The 15066-nt window shown below is 42.8% G+C and overlaps 1 protein-coding gene across 2 annotated transcripts in view; it reads left to right on the forward strand.

Annotated features, from left to right (window-relative positions):
• ADGRF5 (adhesion G protein-coupled receptor F5) overlaps positions 1 to 11901 on the forward strand; it is a 49458-nt gene extending 37557 nt beyond the window's left edge. For both annotated transcript variants that reach the window (XM_068421642.1, XM_068422276.1), the window contains 6 exons: positions 742 to 921; positions 1884 to 3254; positions 4218 to 4259; positions 4349 to 4408; positions 9306 to 9390; positions 10517 to 11901. In XM_068421642.1, coding sequence (XP_068277743.1) covers positions 742 to 921; positions 1884 to 3254; positions 4218 to 4259; positions 4349 to 4408; positions 9306 to 9390; positions 10517 to 10596 — 1818 coding nt within the window. In that variant the 3' untranslated portion in view covers positions 10597 to 11901. The remainder of the gene's footprint in view (positions 1 to 741; positions 922 to 1883; positions 3255 to 4217; positions 4260 to 4348; positions 4409 to 9305; positions 9391 to 10516) is intronic.
• Positions 11902 to 15066: the final 3165 nt, after the last annotated feature.

Consider the following 15066-nt stretch of genomic DNA (forward strand, 5'->3'; position numbering starts at 1 on the left):
TGGCTAACATCCATACACACAAACGCTCTCTACCCTTGACAAGGTGACCTTATCCACAGTGTCCAGCGGGAGCAGTCGCTGGCCTGGGGTGTTCCTGAACCATGCTCAGGCATTGCCTTGGTCAGTGCTAGTTGGCACAAGCCCAAAGCACGCTACAGAGTACACTAACTGATGCAGTAGGGACAGCTCTGGGCCACTGCCCAGCCTCAGACCCAGGCCCTGTTTAGCATGCCCCATCAGCCACTACACTTCACAGATAGGTGCTGCACCTTGGTTTTCAGCTGAGGTATCCTATCATAGTGCTATTCACTTTCACAAACCACCCAGAGTCACCCTTCTCACAGTGAGGTTAGGTGAGGGCAATTATCTTTCTTTCATCAAATACTTACTATGTTTATTTTGGCAAATTAGGTGGCGCAAGGTCCCAGGCAGAGGTACAGAGACTCAATTATGTATTTTCTTAACTTGCTAGATTACTCTCTCAAATGGTTTGGGCCTCAGCCAACTATTTTCTCCCGTGAAATTTCCAGGAGCAGTCTGTGAGTTAGCACAGACGAGAGACCACTCTCAATAGGCAGTTAGGATACCTTGTTCTGGAAGGTTAGAGGGTTGAACACTACCAGCATGTCTAAAATAACCCTGGCTCTGTTTATTTTACTAGTATAGGGGTAGCTGTTACGAAGGAGGATCAAGCTCCAGGCAAATTGCACACATCTGATGTACTGTTCTCTTCTGTTCCAGTCCTTGGTCAACAGTCCTGAGGCAAAAGCAAACCTACCTAACTACCTTGCAGAGCTTAAGGAAAATACAAGAAAGGAGCAAAACACAATAAACACTTCTCCTGCAAACCTAGGTGCAATCGTTACCATCCTGGACATGGTCTCCTCTATCCCAGCAGATGCAGAGGAGCTCACTATTCAAGTAAGATTTTATGTTAAGTCTTACCTATACTTATCAAGCCCTTTGGCCTCTTTTGTCACAGAGGATGACATTCTCCCTGAAGAAATTCACAGTTAGTTAGGGTCAGGAACAGGAAAGTATTAAGGGAATGAGATGAAATGACAGCAAAGATGAAGTGACAGCAAAGATACAGAAAAGTTTATGAAAAGTCAAAACGCTGAAGACAAGGAGCCTATGCATGAAAGAGAGACTGCTGTATGCTTCGCAACTGGAAATCTTCTAGAGACCCATAAATGTCTCTAGCGTTCTAAGTTAGAGGAAAGAACAAAGCATGATGGATGAAAAATTGGGCATGAGCCAGCAATGTGCACTTCATTGGAAGTGTTCAAGGCCAGGCTGGATGTCCCTGCCCATGGCAGAGGGGTTGGACTAGATGATCTTTAAAGGTCAAAATCATTCTGTGATTCTATGATTCTATGAGTAGGAGCAGAAATAGAAAAAAGGGTTGAAATAAGGACAGGGATCAAGCAAGGAAAATCAATTAGATGTTACAATAAATGAATGGCAACACCTATCTTAGACATACTTGGAAACCTTGATTGTGAGGTACAGAGGAAAAGCACTGCTCTTCTGAGAGAAAAGTGCAAAGAGACTTGATATTTTGTAGCTAGAGAACCCTACTCAAGAGAGAGCAAGAAATCGAAGATAGCACAAAGGCTGAGAAAGAAGGGAAAGAAGGCTGGAGAAGAAAAAATATTAAGTAATAGGTAAAAAAAAGCCACACAGCTCCACTTTTGGAAAACTTAACTTGAAAATATAGCATGCAGAGGGTTAACAACTGAGGGTTTCACATGGATTGAACAAAATAAGAAAATGCAGGTTTTTTTCAAAAGGCAATTCTAGGACCACGCAGAAATTACCATCAGAAACAACAATGATTTGTATGGGATTTCAGTAACAGCATTTTTCTGTTGTTGTTCCAGAATTTCCTCTCCACAGTGGACTTGATTGTTGCCGATTCCACAACTGAAGCTTGGGAAGACCTGAACAAAGAGGAAATACTCAAAAGTTCTTTGTTACTGCATTCGGTAGAAAATTTTTCCTTGCGCCTCCAACCAGTTAATAATACAATTCCTCCTGTCTCTGCAAACACCCTTCAGCTACAAGGTATAGCTGTCACAGAAAATAGCAACACAGATTATAACAAGAACTTCCGCAGTACAGAAAACCTCACAGTTAATGTGCTCATTGGTGAAACTGAAATTCAGACTCTAACTGAAAATTCAACCATTGTCAGTGTGATGTACTCAAAACTTGGACATATTTTGCCCCACAATGAGCCCGAGTATGTGAACGGCTTACTGATAACAACAACTGTGAGCAGCAACAGAAGCCAGAAGTTTGATATTAATATGACCTTTGCAAAGAAAAACTCATCTCTAAAGATGCCCCAGTGTGTCTTTTGGAACTTCACACTCAACAAACATAGGGGAGGCTGGGATACTCATGGTTGCACACCCACAGAGGTAGAAGATTATGTCATTTGCTCCTGCAATCACTTGACATCTTTCTCCATTCTGATGTCTCCTGATAAATCCTCCCCAGTAATCTTTGAAGATTATATTACCTACATTGGCCTGGCCATTTCAATCTTGAGTTTGGTGGCCTGCATTATAATTGAATCCTTAGTCTGGAAATACGTGACAAACAACACAACCTCCTATATGCGCCATGTCTGTATAGTCAACATAGCTACATCACTCCTGATTGCTGACATTTGGTTTATTGTCACTGCCTCCATCAATGACCAAAAACAACAGATGCGCAGAGATATCTGTCTTGTGGCCACCTTCTTCATCCATTTATTCTACCTCTGTGTCTTTTTCTGGATGCTCAGCCTAGGTCTCATTCTTTTCTACAGACTGGTCTTCATCTTACATAACACAAGTAAGACTGCTCAGAAAGCAGTGGCATTCTGCCTGGGATATGGGTGCCCCTTTGTCATTGCAGTCATCACCATCGCTGTCACGCTGCCAAGGAACAATTACACCAGGCGGGATGCCTGCTGGCTCAACTGGAATGACAGCAAAGCTCTCTTGGCCTTTGTCATACCTGCCCTGATCATTGTGGCCATGAATTTGTTCATCACTGCAGTTGTTATAATAAAAATACTGAGGCCAACTATTGGGGATAGGACAAACAGGCAGGAGAGGAACTCTTTGTTTCAAATTGGCAAAAGTGTGGCCATCTTGACACCACTGTTAGGCCTCACCTGGGGATTTGGCCTCGCCACCATCATTAAAAACAGCCACCGAGCTTTCCACATCCTCTTTGCTCTGCTCAATGCTTTGCAGGTGAGTTACACATATGCATGGGTTTGTTTCCTCTGTGACCATTTAACATGTAGTGACATTCTTGCAGTGCTGTGCTTGGAGAGGGAATAAAAACAGCTTGGGAAGGCTCAGGGTTGCCTTACACATCCTTATTCCCAAAGGGGTCTTTGGGAAACCCATTCCAGGAATTCAGCAGTATTTTGTATTCTCAACTGCGTTAATAGATGTACCTTATAGATAAAGCTGACATAAAGAAAACTTCCAACTTTGCCAGCAGCTTTGGGAAGAATTTCATTCCTGAAGATAAGGAAAATAGCCCTATTATGTTCAGGTGGGCAAGCTTCAGCATGCCTGGTCACATTTACAGTGCATCTGGAGGCATCATATTATGCTCTTGTGGGTTCAAGTAATGAGGGAGTATAAACAACATGAAAGTCACCAAGAACAGCTGAGTAGTACTAATAATAAAGAGAGGAATTGACCAAAATACACATGATTGATTGAGAGTTTTCAGTCAGTATGATTTTTACAACAACATATTTAGGTGGCCAGTAGGATGCCAATAAAATGGGATTTCTTAAGGACTAAATAGTTAGGTCTACTCTGTCTCTTAAGAATGGCCTCAAAATTATATGCTTCGGCCAAACTCACTTGCCTTTATATTGTGAGCCTACTAGCTTATCTGGGGAGCATAAGCAGGGCATGTCTTCCATACACAAAGGTCCATTCTTCCAAATATGTTTAGTATTAGCAAACTATATGTGTCACTTTTGTAGACCAGATATACACACAGTTTATGTAGGCCAGGCCTGGAGAACTCCTGCCACATCAGCAGTTCATTATGTGAGACACAGTTAGAAAAATGCCCTCTATCGAAGAGCTCAGGGTTTAAATAGTTGACATGGACAATGTCTGAGATAGTTATGAGGTACTGCAATTAAAAAGTTTGTGTCATCAAACTGCATGTAATTATCTGTCTCCTAGGGATTATTCATTTTGGTGTTTGGGACTCTCTGGGACAAGAAGGTAAGAATTCAAACTATTTCTTGTATTATATGAAAATGCTGTTGGAATTTGAACATAATTGATGTATTTACTGATTTATTTTTTAACAGATACAAGAAGCCCTGCTAAAGAGGAATTCAATGTCCAAATGGAGTTCACAGCAAACGAAGGTTAGAACCTCGACCTAAGAATGTATTTCAGACTTACTGCTGAATAGTCTAACATTCTCTAAGTGTCTTTTAAGTTAAATGCACTTTATATTCTGAATTATTTATTAGAAATAGTCCAAGAAAGAGAAGACACTAACAACATAAATATGAATATACCCCCTTTTTCAAAGTTCATTATTTCACCTATAATTGGTAAAAAATAAGAAGGAGGTTGGTGGACATTTGCTCTAAATTCTACAAGAGATGAACCACAAAATGTAACTGAAACTTTAAGTTAGAAAACAGAAAATTTCAGTGGCACCATTATTTATTCACAACTTAAGAGAAATGCAAAGGGAAATTCTTGGGGAAGATGACCTTCAGCTATGAGCAGGAAAGGATGGAAATATTGCAACTTGAACTCGTGAGACAAGGAGACAGGTTAGCCTGCACTTTATGCTGGAAACAGAAAATGGGAGGAAGTACGAAACTTTTGTCAAGATCGTCTAAGTATGTATGTGCAGCAGAGACTCAGATTTCAATGAGCAAAAGATAGAACGTAAATGGATGTGGTTCTGGAACCAAGTGGCCTGGACACACTCCTAGAAGAGGAGAAACTTGGGTCCCATATCCAGCAAATTCCTGTGTTTAACCGAAAACATTCAGTACCTAAAAAAAAAGAAATAATGTTGCAAACAGGGACTGGATCCTTAAGGAAGATCCTGGAAGGTTTCTCTTCCTTCTGCAGAGACTTTCTCCGGCCCAGTGATTGTTGCACTCATCCCTGCATTGAAAGACAACTGGAATGGGCGTCTGGAAATGCCTCTGATCAGGATAAGCATTCACATTAAAGGGAGAAACCAGTTCCACTACCATCTTTGAAAGAAAAAAATAGAAGTTTGCACAATGCCTCAGGAAAATGACTGCTGAGGTATACAATTAGGATAGAAACACGGGCAGTGTTCCTGCTGAACAGAGATGTTACAGAATCATGGAACAATTGAAGGTGGAAAAAACCTCCAGAGATCATCTCGTCCAAACCCACTGCTCAGAGCAAGGTAAACTAGAGCAGGTTGCTTAGGACATTGTCTCATTATGTTTTCAATATGTCTAATGCTGGAGAATCCACTAACTCTTGGAACAAGAAGCTGTGGTGTTTTGCCACCATCAGCATTAAAAAGCTTTTTCTTATGATTAAATGGAATTTCTTCAATTTCAATTTATGCTCCAGAGATCAAGACTCTGAAAATTAATGCTCAGTGGCTGTTTGAAAAGTGTAAACCAGGGCTCAGCTGCTATAAGCTACTGGGCAGCCATGGAGTTAGACTGTCTTGTGCCAGACACGTATCTTCTCCCTTCGCACTTTCTAATCTTTAGCAGTCCCTGATTCCTCTCTCCATGTGTCCTTCACCTCCACATATCTTACGGCACCATAGGCCTTTCATCCAAAATGCCTAAAGGGAGGCAGAACTATTTAAGCCACAGGTAAATGCTGGCATTGGGACAAATGAGCTTAATTCAGTTCAAAAAATATTGCAAAGATGCAGATCAGAACAAGTGCCAAAGAGGTGGGGTGGCTGCTGTGCTAAAATGACATAAGACTCTACAACCTAGACAACTGATGGGGAATGTAAAAGTGATGTATGCTGCTACGAGGCCATGGAGAAAATGCACCATCCAGTTTGATATTCAAGGACCAAACCTGACCCTAATAAGTGGCAGATTCATAGTAAGCAAAGGAGATATAGACCTCCTTGCTCCTGGATGTTGTGGATGTTGTACACTTTCCTGGGTTTTCTTATAGTTACAGAATCACAGAATCACAGAATCAACCAGGTTGGAAGAGCCCTCTGGGATCATCGAGTCCAACCATTGCCCTGACACCACCCTGTCAACTAGACCATGGCACTAAGTGCCATGTCCAGTCTTTTCTTAAACACATCCAGAGATGGTGACTCCACCACCTCCCTGGGCAGCCCCTTCCAATGTCTAATAACCCTTTCTTCAGTTTACTTCATTTTGTGTAAGCTTAATAGGCCACTAAGGGCTGTTAAAGTCTTGCCTCTGCCTCCAGAAGTCCCTGTACCTCTGACAGACAGAGATGGAAAGAACATTCTGAAGATCTGCTGCTACAAGCTTACTTTGCTTGTGTAAAACACTTCCCTGGGGCCTCTGCTGTAGCTCACATTGGGTAAGAAGTGACTGGGCTAAAGGATCCTTGGGTCCAACCAAGTGCAAATCTGCTTATGGCATTAAGCAACCACTGCCCTTTACAAAGGTTGGGGAACAGTCTCTCAGAGTGAACAAAGGAGGAAAAACACAGAACTGCCTGCTTTTACAATGAGGCTTGACAAACCTCTAAAACAGAATATTGAAGGCCAACCACACAGAGTGGTCACAGGCTCAGTGACCCAGGATATGTCTTACAGCCTTAGGAGAGGGCCAAGAGCTGAGGCTATGGACTAATATTGACATCACAAAGAACTCTGCTGGTTGAAGACCTGTTGTGACTACAGAGTTGTTTGTTATCCTCCTCCCACTGATGCTAAAGGTGTGTTCATCTCTACTTCTGCACAAGAGGGGCCACATTCCCAGACACAGAATATGAAAAAGTTTCAGCCAACAGCAATGAAATACCTCTATCTGGGATGGCTGCATGAGGATGGATAACTCTGTGTGTTCTAACACAGAAATGCTGGTTTCAACTTACACTTCTGCATTTATAAACCCTTACCACAGGAGCCATGCAAGCATGGGTAAGGGATTGAAGGCATCAGAATCTAACCACTGGCACTTGGGGTGGAAAAAAGAAAATGGTGCATCATTTTTATATGACAATAGAGCTTAATTTTATATTGGTATCTGAACAGGGTTTATTCAGAAGAGCCTGTACATGTATTGCTGAAGAACTGGAAAGCAGACTTAAAAACGAGCATGATTAAGACAGATGGGTACATAGCCTCAAAGGAAATAAGCAGTTCATTAAGGCTGAACTGTCAGCTCAGAGGAGCAGCATTGGCTCAAATCATTCCAGCTTCCACAAAAATGACAGAATTTCTGAAGTTGGAAAAAACCTCCAGAGATCATCTAGTACCACCCTCCCACTCAGAGCATGGTCAGCTAGAGCTCAGAGCTGTGTCCAGTTGGGTTTTGAATAGCTCCAAGGATGGAGACTCCACAATCACTCTGTGCAGTCTTTTCCTGTGTTTGACCACCCTCACAGTGAAAATGTTTCTTTTTAAGTGGGATTTCCTGTGTTTCTATTTGTTTCCAACACCTCTTGTCCTTTCGCTGGGCACAAATGATGAAAGCCTGGCTCTGTCTTCATTCCCACTGCCTCTTGTCCTTTTACTGGCCACCAAGGAGAAAAGTGTGGCTCTGTCTTTGCTCCTTTCCAGTCAGATGGCCCCCAGCATGTTCTAGTGCATGGAGTTGTTCCTCCCCAGGGACAGGAGGACTTTGCATTTCCCTTTGCTGAACTTCATAAGATTCCTGTCATCCCCTTTCTCCAACCTGTTGAGGTCCCTCTGAATGACAACAGACTCATCTGACCTATCAGCCACTTCTTCCATATTTGTATCAGCTGCAGACTTGGTGAGGGTACACATTTCCCATCATCTATATCATTAACGAAGATGTTAAACTAGTATTGGTCCTCTCTGCATGTCCCCTCCAGCAATGTGCTGAAGGCCCAGGAGGAGGCGGCCTGTGATTAGCCAATCAGAGCAGCATTGGAAGTGCTTCATTTAGGATCCGCAGAATCACCCACCTGGATTTTTTAAACTGGTACTCCAAGTATTCCAGCATTTTCTGCAGGAGGATTACTTCTGGGAATCCAGGCCTGAGAACATTTCCTAATGCATTTTTAAAGCACCATTCCTTTTTTCTGGCTTGAAAATGACACCTGCTGGATGTGTGGGAAATACTCCTTTTTTTCCAGGAAACTGGAAGTAAGGCAGAAATAGCTGATACAATTATCATTAAGCATGTCAGTTTCTTCATTCCCTCCTGTACTGACAAATCCAACAGAGTAAAGTAGAGAGAATAAGTTGTTAAGTCTTGGACCCCAATTCTGAATTCCTTTTCAGCCAAAATCTCCTGGGCCAGAACTTCCAACTCTAGTTGACACTGGGGAAGCCGTCCCAGGCAGTGGGAATAAGCATATTTCCTTGGCAGTTCTGCTGATAAGGAATAAAGAAACATCAAAGTCTTTGATCAAACTTTTTAGATGTGATTCATTTGCCTACTTCCTCTACCACCTTATGATATTAGTGACAATGCACAAAACTACCTAATTTCCCCAGCATGGTACAACCTAATGAACGGAGAGGAACTGAACAGAAAAAGATGTGTTTTCCATACTTTTTTTAAAAACATCTTTTGGAAAAATCCCCTTAAATTCTCAAACCACTCCAGTACCAAAAAAAGAAACTTAATTTCAGCAGCAAAAAGTTTCTTCCTTTCCATCTGGACTGTAGAGAGCTGTGTTCCAATGCCCTCTAGTGTGTCAAGATATATTTACCTCTGAATATCTCAGGCTATTGGCTTTCATCAGCCATCCCCAAGTATATAAATCTTAGCTTTTCTAGCTATCTTAATGGATATACTCCCTCAGATAAGGCACCAGAAGTCTGTACTGTGTGATATTACAGGCTCTGGAGCCTAAGCCATGTTCCCTGGCCAACAGTTAGAGACAGGCTGTTTGTGTCCTGTAGTTTCTTTTAAAGTTGATCTCCTCCATTACCATCACAAACATGTAAATGCCTGAACTTGATGCCTCACAGACATCTAACTTGTCCCTCTGTGGATTGCCTGCTTGTACTACTGAACAACATTTTGTTGTAACCTTTTTTCCCCCTCCATATGGTTACAAAGAAAGTTCTAGGCTCCTGACAAAAGGCAATTTTCTCTCTTACAGTCAAGCTCCCTGATCTTGGTGACACCAATGCTTGCTATGAGCTATCCATTTTCAAGAACGTTTAACAACTTATGTGGGAAAACAGGTATGTAACAATAGATCTCTCCTACAGAAGCACAAATAAGATTTTGCCTGAGTTCTCACTCTCAAGGTCTGCCTTTCCTGATATCAATCTATTTGTCTATCCATCCATCCATAGATGGTATTTCATCTTCTAATACAAAGGAACAGTAATAAGTCATTGGACTCACTAACCTAATTACTCATGATTGTAGCATAATGCTAGTAACATAATTGTCTAATGCTAAAACAAGGATTGGATGGTGGCATGTTTCACCAGTTCTAAAACCCACCAACTGAGCTTTGTTTTGAGCTTAATGATATCGTGACACAGTAATCCTCAGTTCATTTACTGTTCATATACTCTTCACCACCTTGGAGTTGTATCTCTTCAAAAGTTCTCTGGCAGCCATTTTATGGATGTCACCATTTCAGTTATGACTTTATTTTGCAAGAAACATTGCTGAAAATGTGAGTAATTTCATTCCTAAATGTGCAATCTTTGCATCCAACCATTGCTCAGAGAAGACAGTGACATTTAGTCAAAGTGGGATACGAAGCAGTTTAATGTAGGCAAGCAACTGCTTTTTAAGAGTCTGTTTATTAGTCACATCATGGAACAAGAAGTTGGTCTCTGACTGTGCTACAGTAACTTTACATGAGTACACTAGCCGGATACAGAAGCCTTCCACCACAAGAATGAGACTTGCCCACAACTGCCTCCCATGCTGCTGCCAGCTGAAACTCACATATTATTAGCACTCTTTTCCACACTCTGCTCTTCAGGTCTGTGCAGTTGGGTCTTAGTTTAGAGCCTTGTGGTTACAAGAGGGAGGGAGCTGGGATTCATCTCAAAAGCATGTGTTCTAGATGTGTCCCCATGCTCAAGGAGGACCACTAAGTCCCTCCATTTGTTTAAATTACTACCCTATGGCATGATTGTCAGTTCAAGCTGACATATCCTTGCCATGTCACCAAACACACTGACTTCTGTGGTTGCTGGTATTGCTGTAATCCAGCTAGTATCAGGGCTGCAGATCAAGTCAAAGCCACCTGGGGCATCAGGACAGGTCTAACTGTCCTTACTTTGCAGTGCCAACATGTCTCACGCTATCTGTCCTTATGTCTAACCACCATGCTTTGTTTTGCAGGAAAATACAGAGTATCTTCTTCAGAGCCATCCAGCTCTTCCTCTGAAAACACTTCCAAGTCATATTCTTTGCTTAACTGAGGCACTGCAAATGCTAAATCATGTAACTCTGAAAGGACCTCTGCCCTTTCCAAGACACATACAAATAGCACCTGTGAGTCATCAAGAAGTGGAGTGCTTTACTTTAACTAAACTGTACCTTGGTGCATTCTTCTGGAATAATCATTTCTGGTTAACATGTAAGGCAGGGAACCTTTGAGAGGTGGAATTTTACAGGGGCTGCCAATCCCAGAAGAGATGACTAGATGTTTCAAACATGGAAGGATTTGAAGGCCTTCAAGTGCTGGAAAAGACATTGGGAGTGAAGAATTCTCAGCCTTTAAGAGGGTGCTTAGCACTATGCACTACTGAGCCATGAATTGCAGTACTATACACAGCTGTTGTCCCGTGGTTTTAGTATTTCTGCAGTCAACTCTCTGAATTATTCCAAAGGCCTGTGTAGATACACAAGTACCTCACAGCTTCTCTTCTGCCGACGTATTAGAGTCTGGGAAGGCCATAGGGTATAGTGCTCTCCACTTTCTATTTAAGACTTTCTGGAACCAAAGATTCACAACTGAGAAGGTCCGTTTCAGATCTTCACTTGAAGACCGTGATGATTCCTGTGTGGTCTTCTTTCAGATGGAATGTACTGAAAGCTCCATGTGGCACTTTTTTGAAGAAAAGGAAGACTTATATCTTTAACTATAATTGTTAAATTTAGTTTACCACCACCCTTGATACGTAATGTGGTAAGACAGAGATGGTTGCTGCTTTCTACCACAGAGGGGACTGCATTTATTTAATGCATAGTGGTGTTGAGTATGCAAGGAGTCTCTTGTGTAAAGTCTGTATGTTTGGGTCTCCTCTCAGAGGAGAATCACACTTGGAGGGCTCAGAGAGTCAACTCTGCAGTGAATATAAACCATCATGTGCCAGGCAGGATGAAAGGTTTTATATAAATTATTGCTTTAATACTACATTTGTGGAATCAGTTCTTTCCAAGACCGTATACCTTTAAAGGCAGAACTCCTGTCTTAAGCAGAGGGCTATGAGAGAGCATGAGAAGTATTTATAGCTCACACAAATGTTACAAAACTTAATGTAAAATATGACAGATGGAATCATGAAGATTTAGATTTGAGGCCAATCTCAAATGCTGCTGTCAGGTAGTACAGCCCATTTGATTGCTGGGGAATCAGGCCTATGTTTACCAGTAGTGAATCTGTTCCCAGGACTTTAGGATGAACCAGGATGGGAAATTGCTGCCTACAGTTACAGGCATGTGTGATGGTTTGGTATGGTCAGGTGGTGATGACTGAAGACAATAAACAAGCATCAACCAAATGTATTATTTTTACTGAAAGCAATTTCTTTTTGCTTGAATATGTAGACATAATACCAGAACTAGAACACAGAGATTAAGAAATATTTGAAAATCCACAATCTCTTTGAACTGTATGGCCAGTGGAAACTTGAAAATCAGACCTTTGCACATTATTCCGAATGAAATTTGTCTTTGGACAGCACTCTGGAAGTAGCTTGTGCAATATTGACCTACTGTGGAACCATCCACTCCCACTGAGTTAGAACAGACTTCCTATAAACTGCAAAGTACGAGTCCCTATAGACAGCACAGTCCCACCACACCTTACCTCTGTTGACATTTCACCTCCGAGGTTTCACCACACCTCCCAGTTTAGCTAAGTGTGGGTCTCAACTGTATGTGAATGAGAAATCAAGATGTGAGGCCAAGCTGCCTGGCACTGAAGGGCCATCTTCGGGTGGATCTTCAAAGGCAAGGTCCTTACTAGTGTTACAAAAGCCATGATGGTTCATGAAAGAGAAGCAGCTAAGGAATGAATTGTGCCAGTCTTAAAGACTTGGGGCCAAGGCTTCACTTGTATTTGTACATGGATCAAGATAAATGGAGAGAGAAGGTGGAAGGGAGTACTGAATGGAGGAAGAAGAGCAAACACATGGCAGCAACCACCCTAAACCCCTCCTATCCGCTCTCAGCAGCAACAACTAGGTAAGGTGGCACAGGCAAGGTGGGCAGTGGGCTCACCAACAGCTTGCTCCCTTCTGGAGTCTGGCGTTTTGGGCAGCTGGCCCAATCCTTCATCCTGACTTCCTTTGTCCTGATCAAAGCCCAAATCCCTCCATTCATCCCCCTTCCTGAAGTGAGGGCTGTCACAGGGCTTGTTTCCTGATGATTGCCGTCACTCGTGTACCTCCCCCTGCTTAACTGCAACGCACTAAGTTAAAGTGTATTGCAACAAAAACCTACCAGGTTCGCCTAATCTCTGGAAAGGGTGGGATCTCTCCCTTACTCACCTTTTACAGCATTGGATGGAGAACACTCACTGCCTTGGCACCTTCCCCTGATTTATTCCAGCTCAGAAAAAGTAGTAAGGAGGGGATTGTGATATACAGGTTTCTGAAGCACAGATTTGCCTTCTCTCACACTCTCTGCTTAAAGTTTTTGGATTGTGACAGTTGCTGAACAACTCTTACGTGTATTTCAAGCCCAGATTTCACCTTGCATTCCTTAAAGACTTTGAGAACCTTCGATATGAACAATGCAAAGAGCCCAGGACCATTTTACCCACATTACAGTGGCCAGTGAAAATCAATATGCCCCAGAACTGGAGTTTACAGGTGTGCAGTTCTGATGAATTTTCTTTGGTCCATGAAGCCAATTATGCTCTGATCTCTGATGTTTTCATGGCTCAGCAGTCTGGCCAGCATGTTTGCTTCTTACATTGCCCCAGGAAACATGTTCAGGAAACAGATGCATTTTGGAAAAGTCAAGTTAGGCAAGAATAAAAAGTCACACCCCCTCCCTGTACAAAGTGCCCAGGTATGCCCAACTGCATGTTACCTTGTAGCACCTGTGACCTCAAGTGGACTCGTTAATCCCATGAGCAGAAGAAATGAGGTTCATTTCTTACAGGCTTGTGTCCTGTACCCACCAACCCTCTTCCCTTTTCAATCATCTGAGTTCCCATGGTCTTCCTCAAATACCGAGTTCTCACATATCTCTTCAAGATTAGGACCTCCCTACACTTGCCCCCCATACCCACAGTGCTTTCTACTGAAGCAGCCTCCCTCACCCACCCTGTTGCCAGCAGCTGGGATGCGTTCCTCCCCCAGTGCAAAGGCTTAAAGTAACATCACCCAAAGGGATCAGGACCAGTCCCATCTTTTCCAACCATCACATTCTGCTGCCAGCAGGCTCTGAAGATGCATGAGAGCAGGTCAAAACTAGCTTCCTGATGTGAGGAGAAGAAATCCCTGGACCCAGCCTCCAGCAGCACTGGCAAACTCAACAGCCTCTTTCCAGAAGGTCCCAGACCCAGCAGGACATAAGCAGCAACCAGCAGATCCCAGCAAGGCCCTGCAAGAGGACAGATCATGTCCCGGACATGGACTGGACAGGGGTTTCCTCTCTTCTGGAGGAGAGCAGCTCCATCCCCTTCTCTTGGACTTTTATTCCCAGGTTTCAATAGAGAGACAGAGCATCAAGCAGGGTCCAAGTGCACCCAATATCACCTGCTGGGACATCCTCTGTGACTGGACGCCACCACAAGTTCCCCTGGCAGAGCAGAGTCAGTGTGTGGTTTGGCAGGGGGTGAAGACTTGGGCTCTGTCTACACAAGTAAACTGAACAGTGTCAGAGCCTATGCGTGGTTTTTGAGTGAGTGGTGACAACTTGCAGTTTTATTCTTGATGTTCCTTTGTGGACACCAAAACTATACACAGGATAGCACTTAATTAGCACTTGCCTGGATCCTGTCTGCCTCTCATTCCTTTGTCTCATGCATTAACCAGCGAGCTGCACCCTGTAATTTTATTCATCTTTATGGTTCTCTTGTCTTTCATTCCATAACCCTGTGCAATTTATGAGCTTGTCAGCTTGGATGGGGGAGTCCATTGACCCAAGGGGGAGTCCCCTAATCCAGCTGGCAGAAGGTAATCAGATCTTTAACTATCTTTCACCTGTGGTGAGGTTCAGACAGATAGGCATGTTGCAGGAAAAGCTGATATGTTTGTTTTGATTTTATTACAAATGCAGAGAATAAGAGGGATTGTGTATTAATTTGTTGGTAATGCCTTAATTAAATGCACTGTGATTTGGATGGTTTGTCCTCACTCACAGGACTGATGTGAGCACCAGAATGAATCCAAGTGTAAAAACAAGCAGAAACCAGCTCTCTGTGTACAACCTACAGCCATGAGGCTGCATTTTCCCTTGGCTGCCATCCCTTGCAACAAGTATGTGATAAATACAAGGGTAGCTTCACCCTCTCTCGTTATTTACCATCTGCATTCTGAACTCCTTCTGTTCTGATATGCAGACAACAAGAAACTGCTTTCAGAGAAAACCCTGGTACCAAAGTTGCAAGTGTGGAAACTTAGAGCCCTTGAAAGTAGAGATCTTGGGAGGTACTAGATCAGTTGCTTCCTGCCATCTGCAATAAGTTGTAGGGTGTTCACACCTTACCCAGC

This window comes from Nyctibius grandis, chromosome 1, assembly GCF_013368605.1.
Source record: "Nyctibius grandis isolate bNycGra1 chromosome 1, bNycGra1.pri, whole genome shotgun sequence".
Classification (NCBI taxonomy): domain Eukaryota; kingdom Metazoa; phylum Chordata; class Aves; order Nyctibiiformes; family Nyctibiidae; genus Nyctibius; species Nyctibius grandis.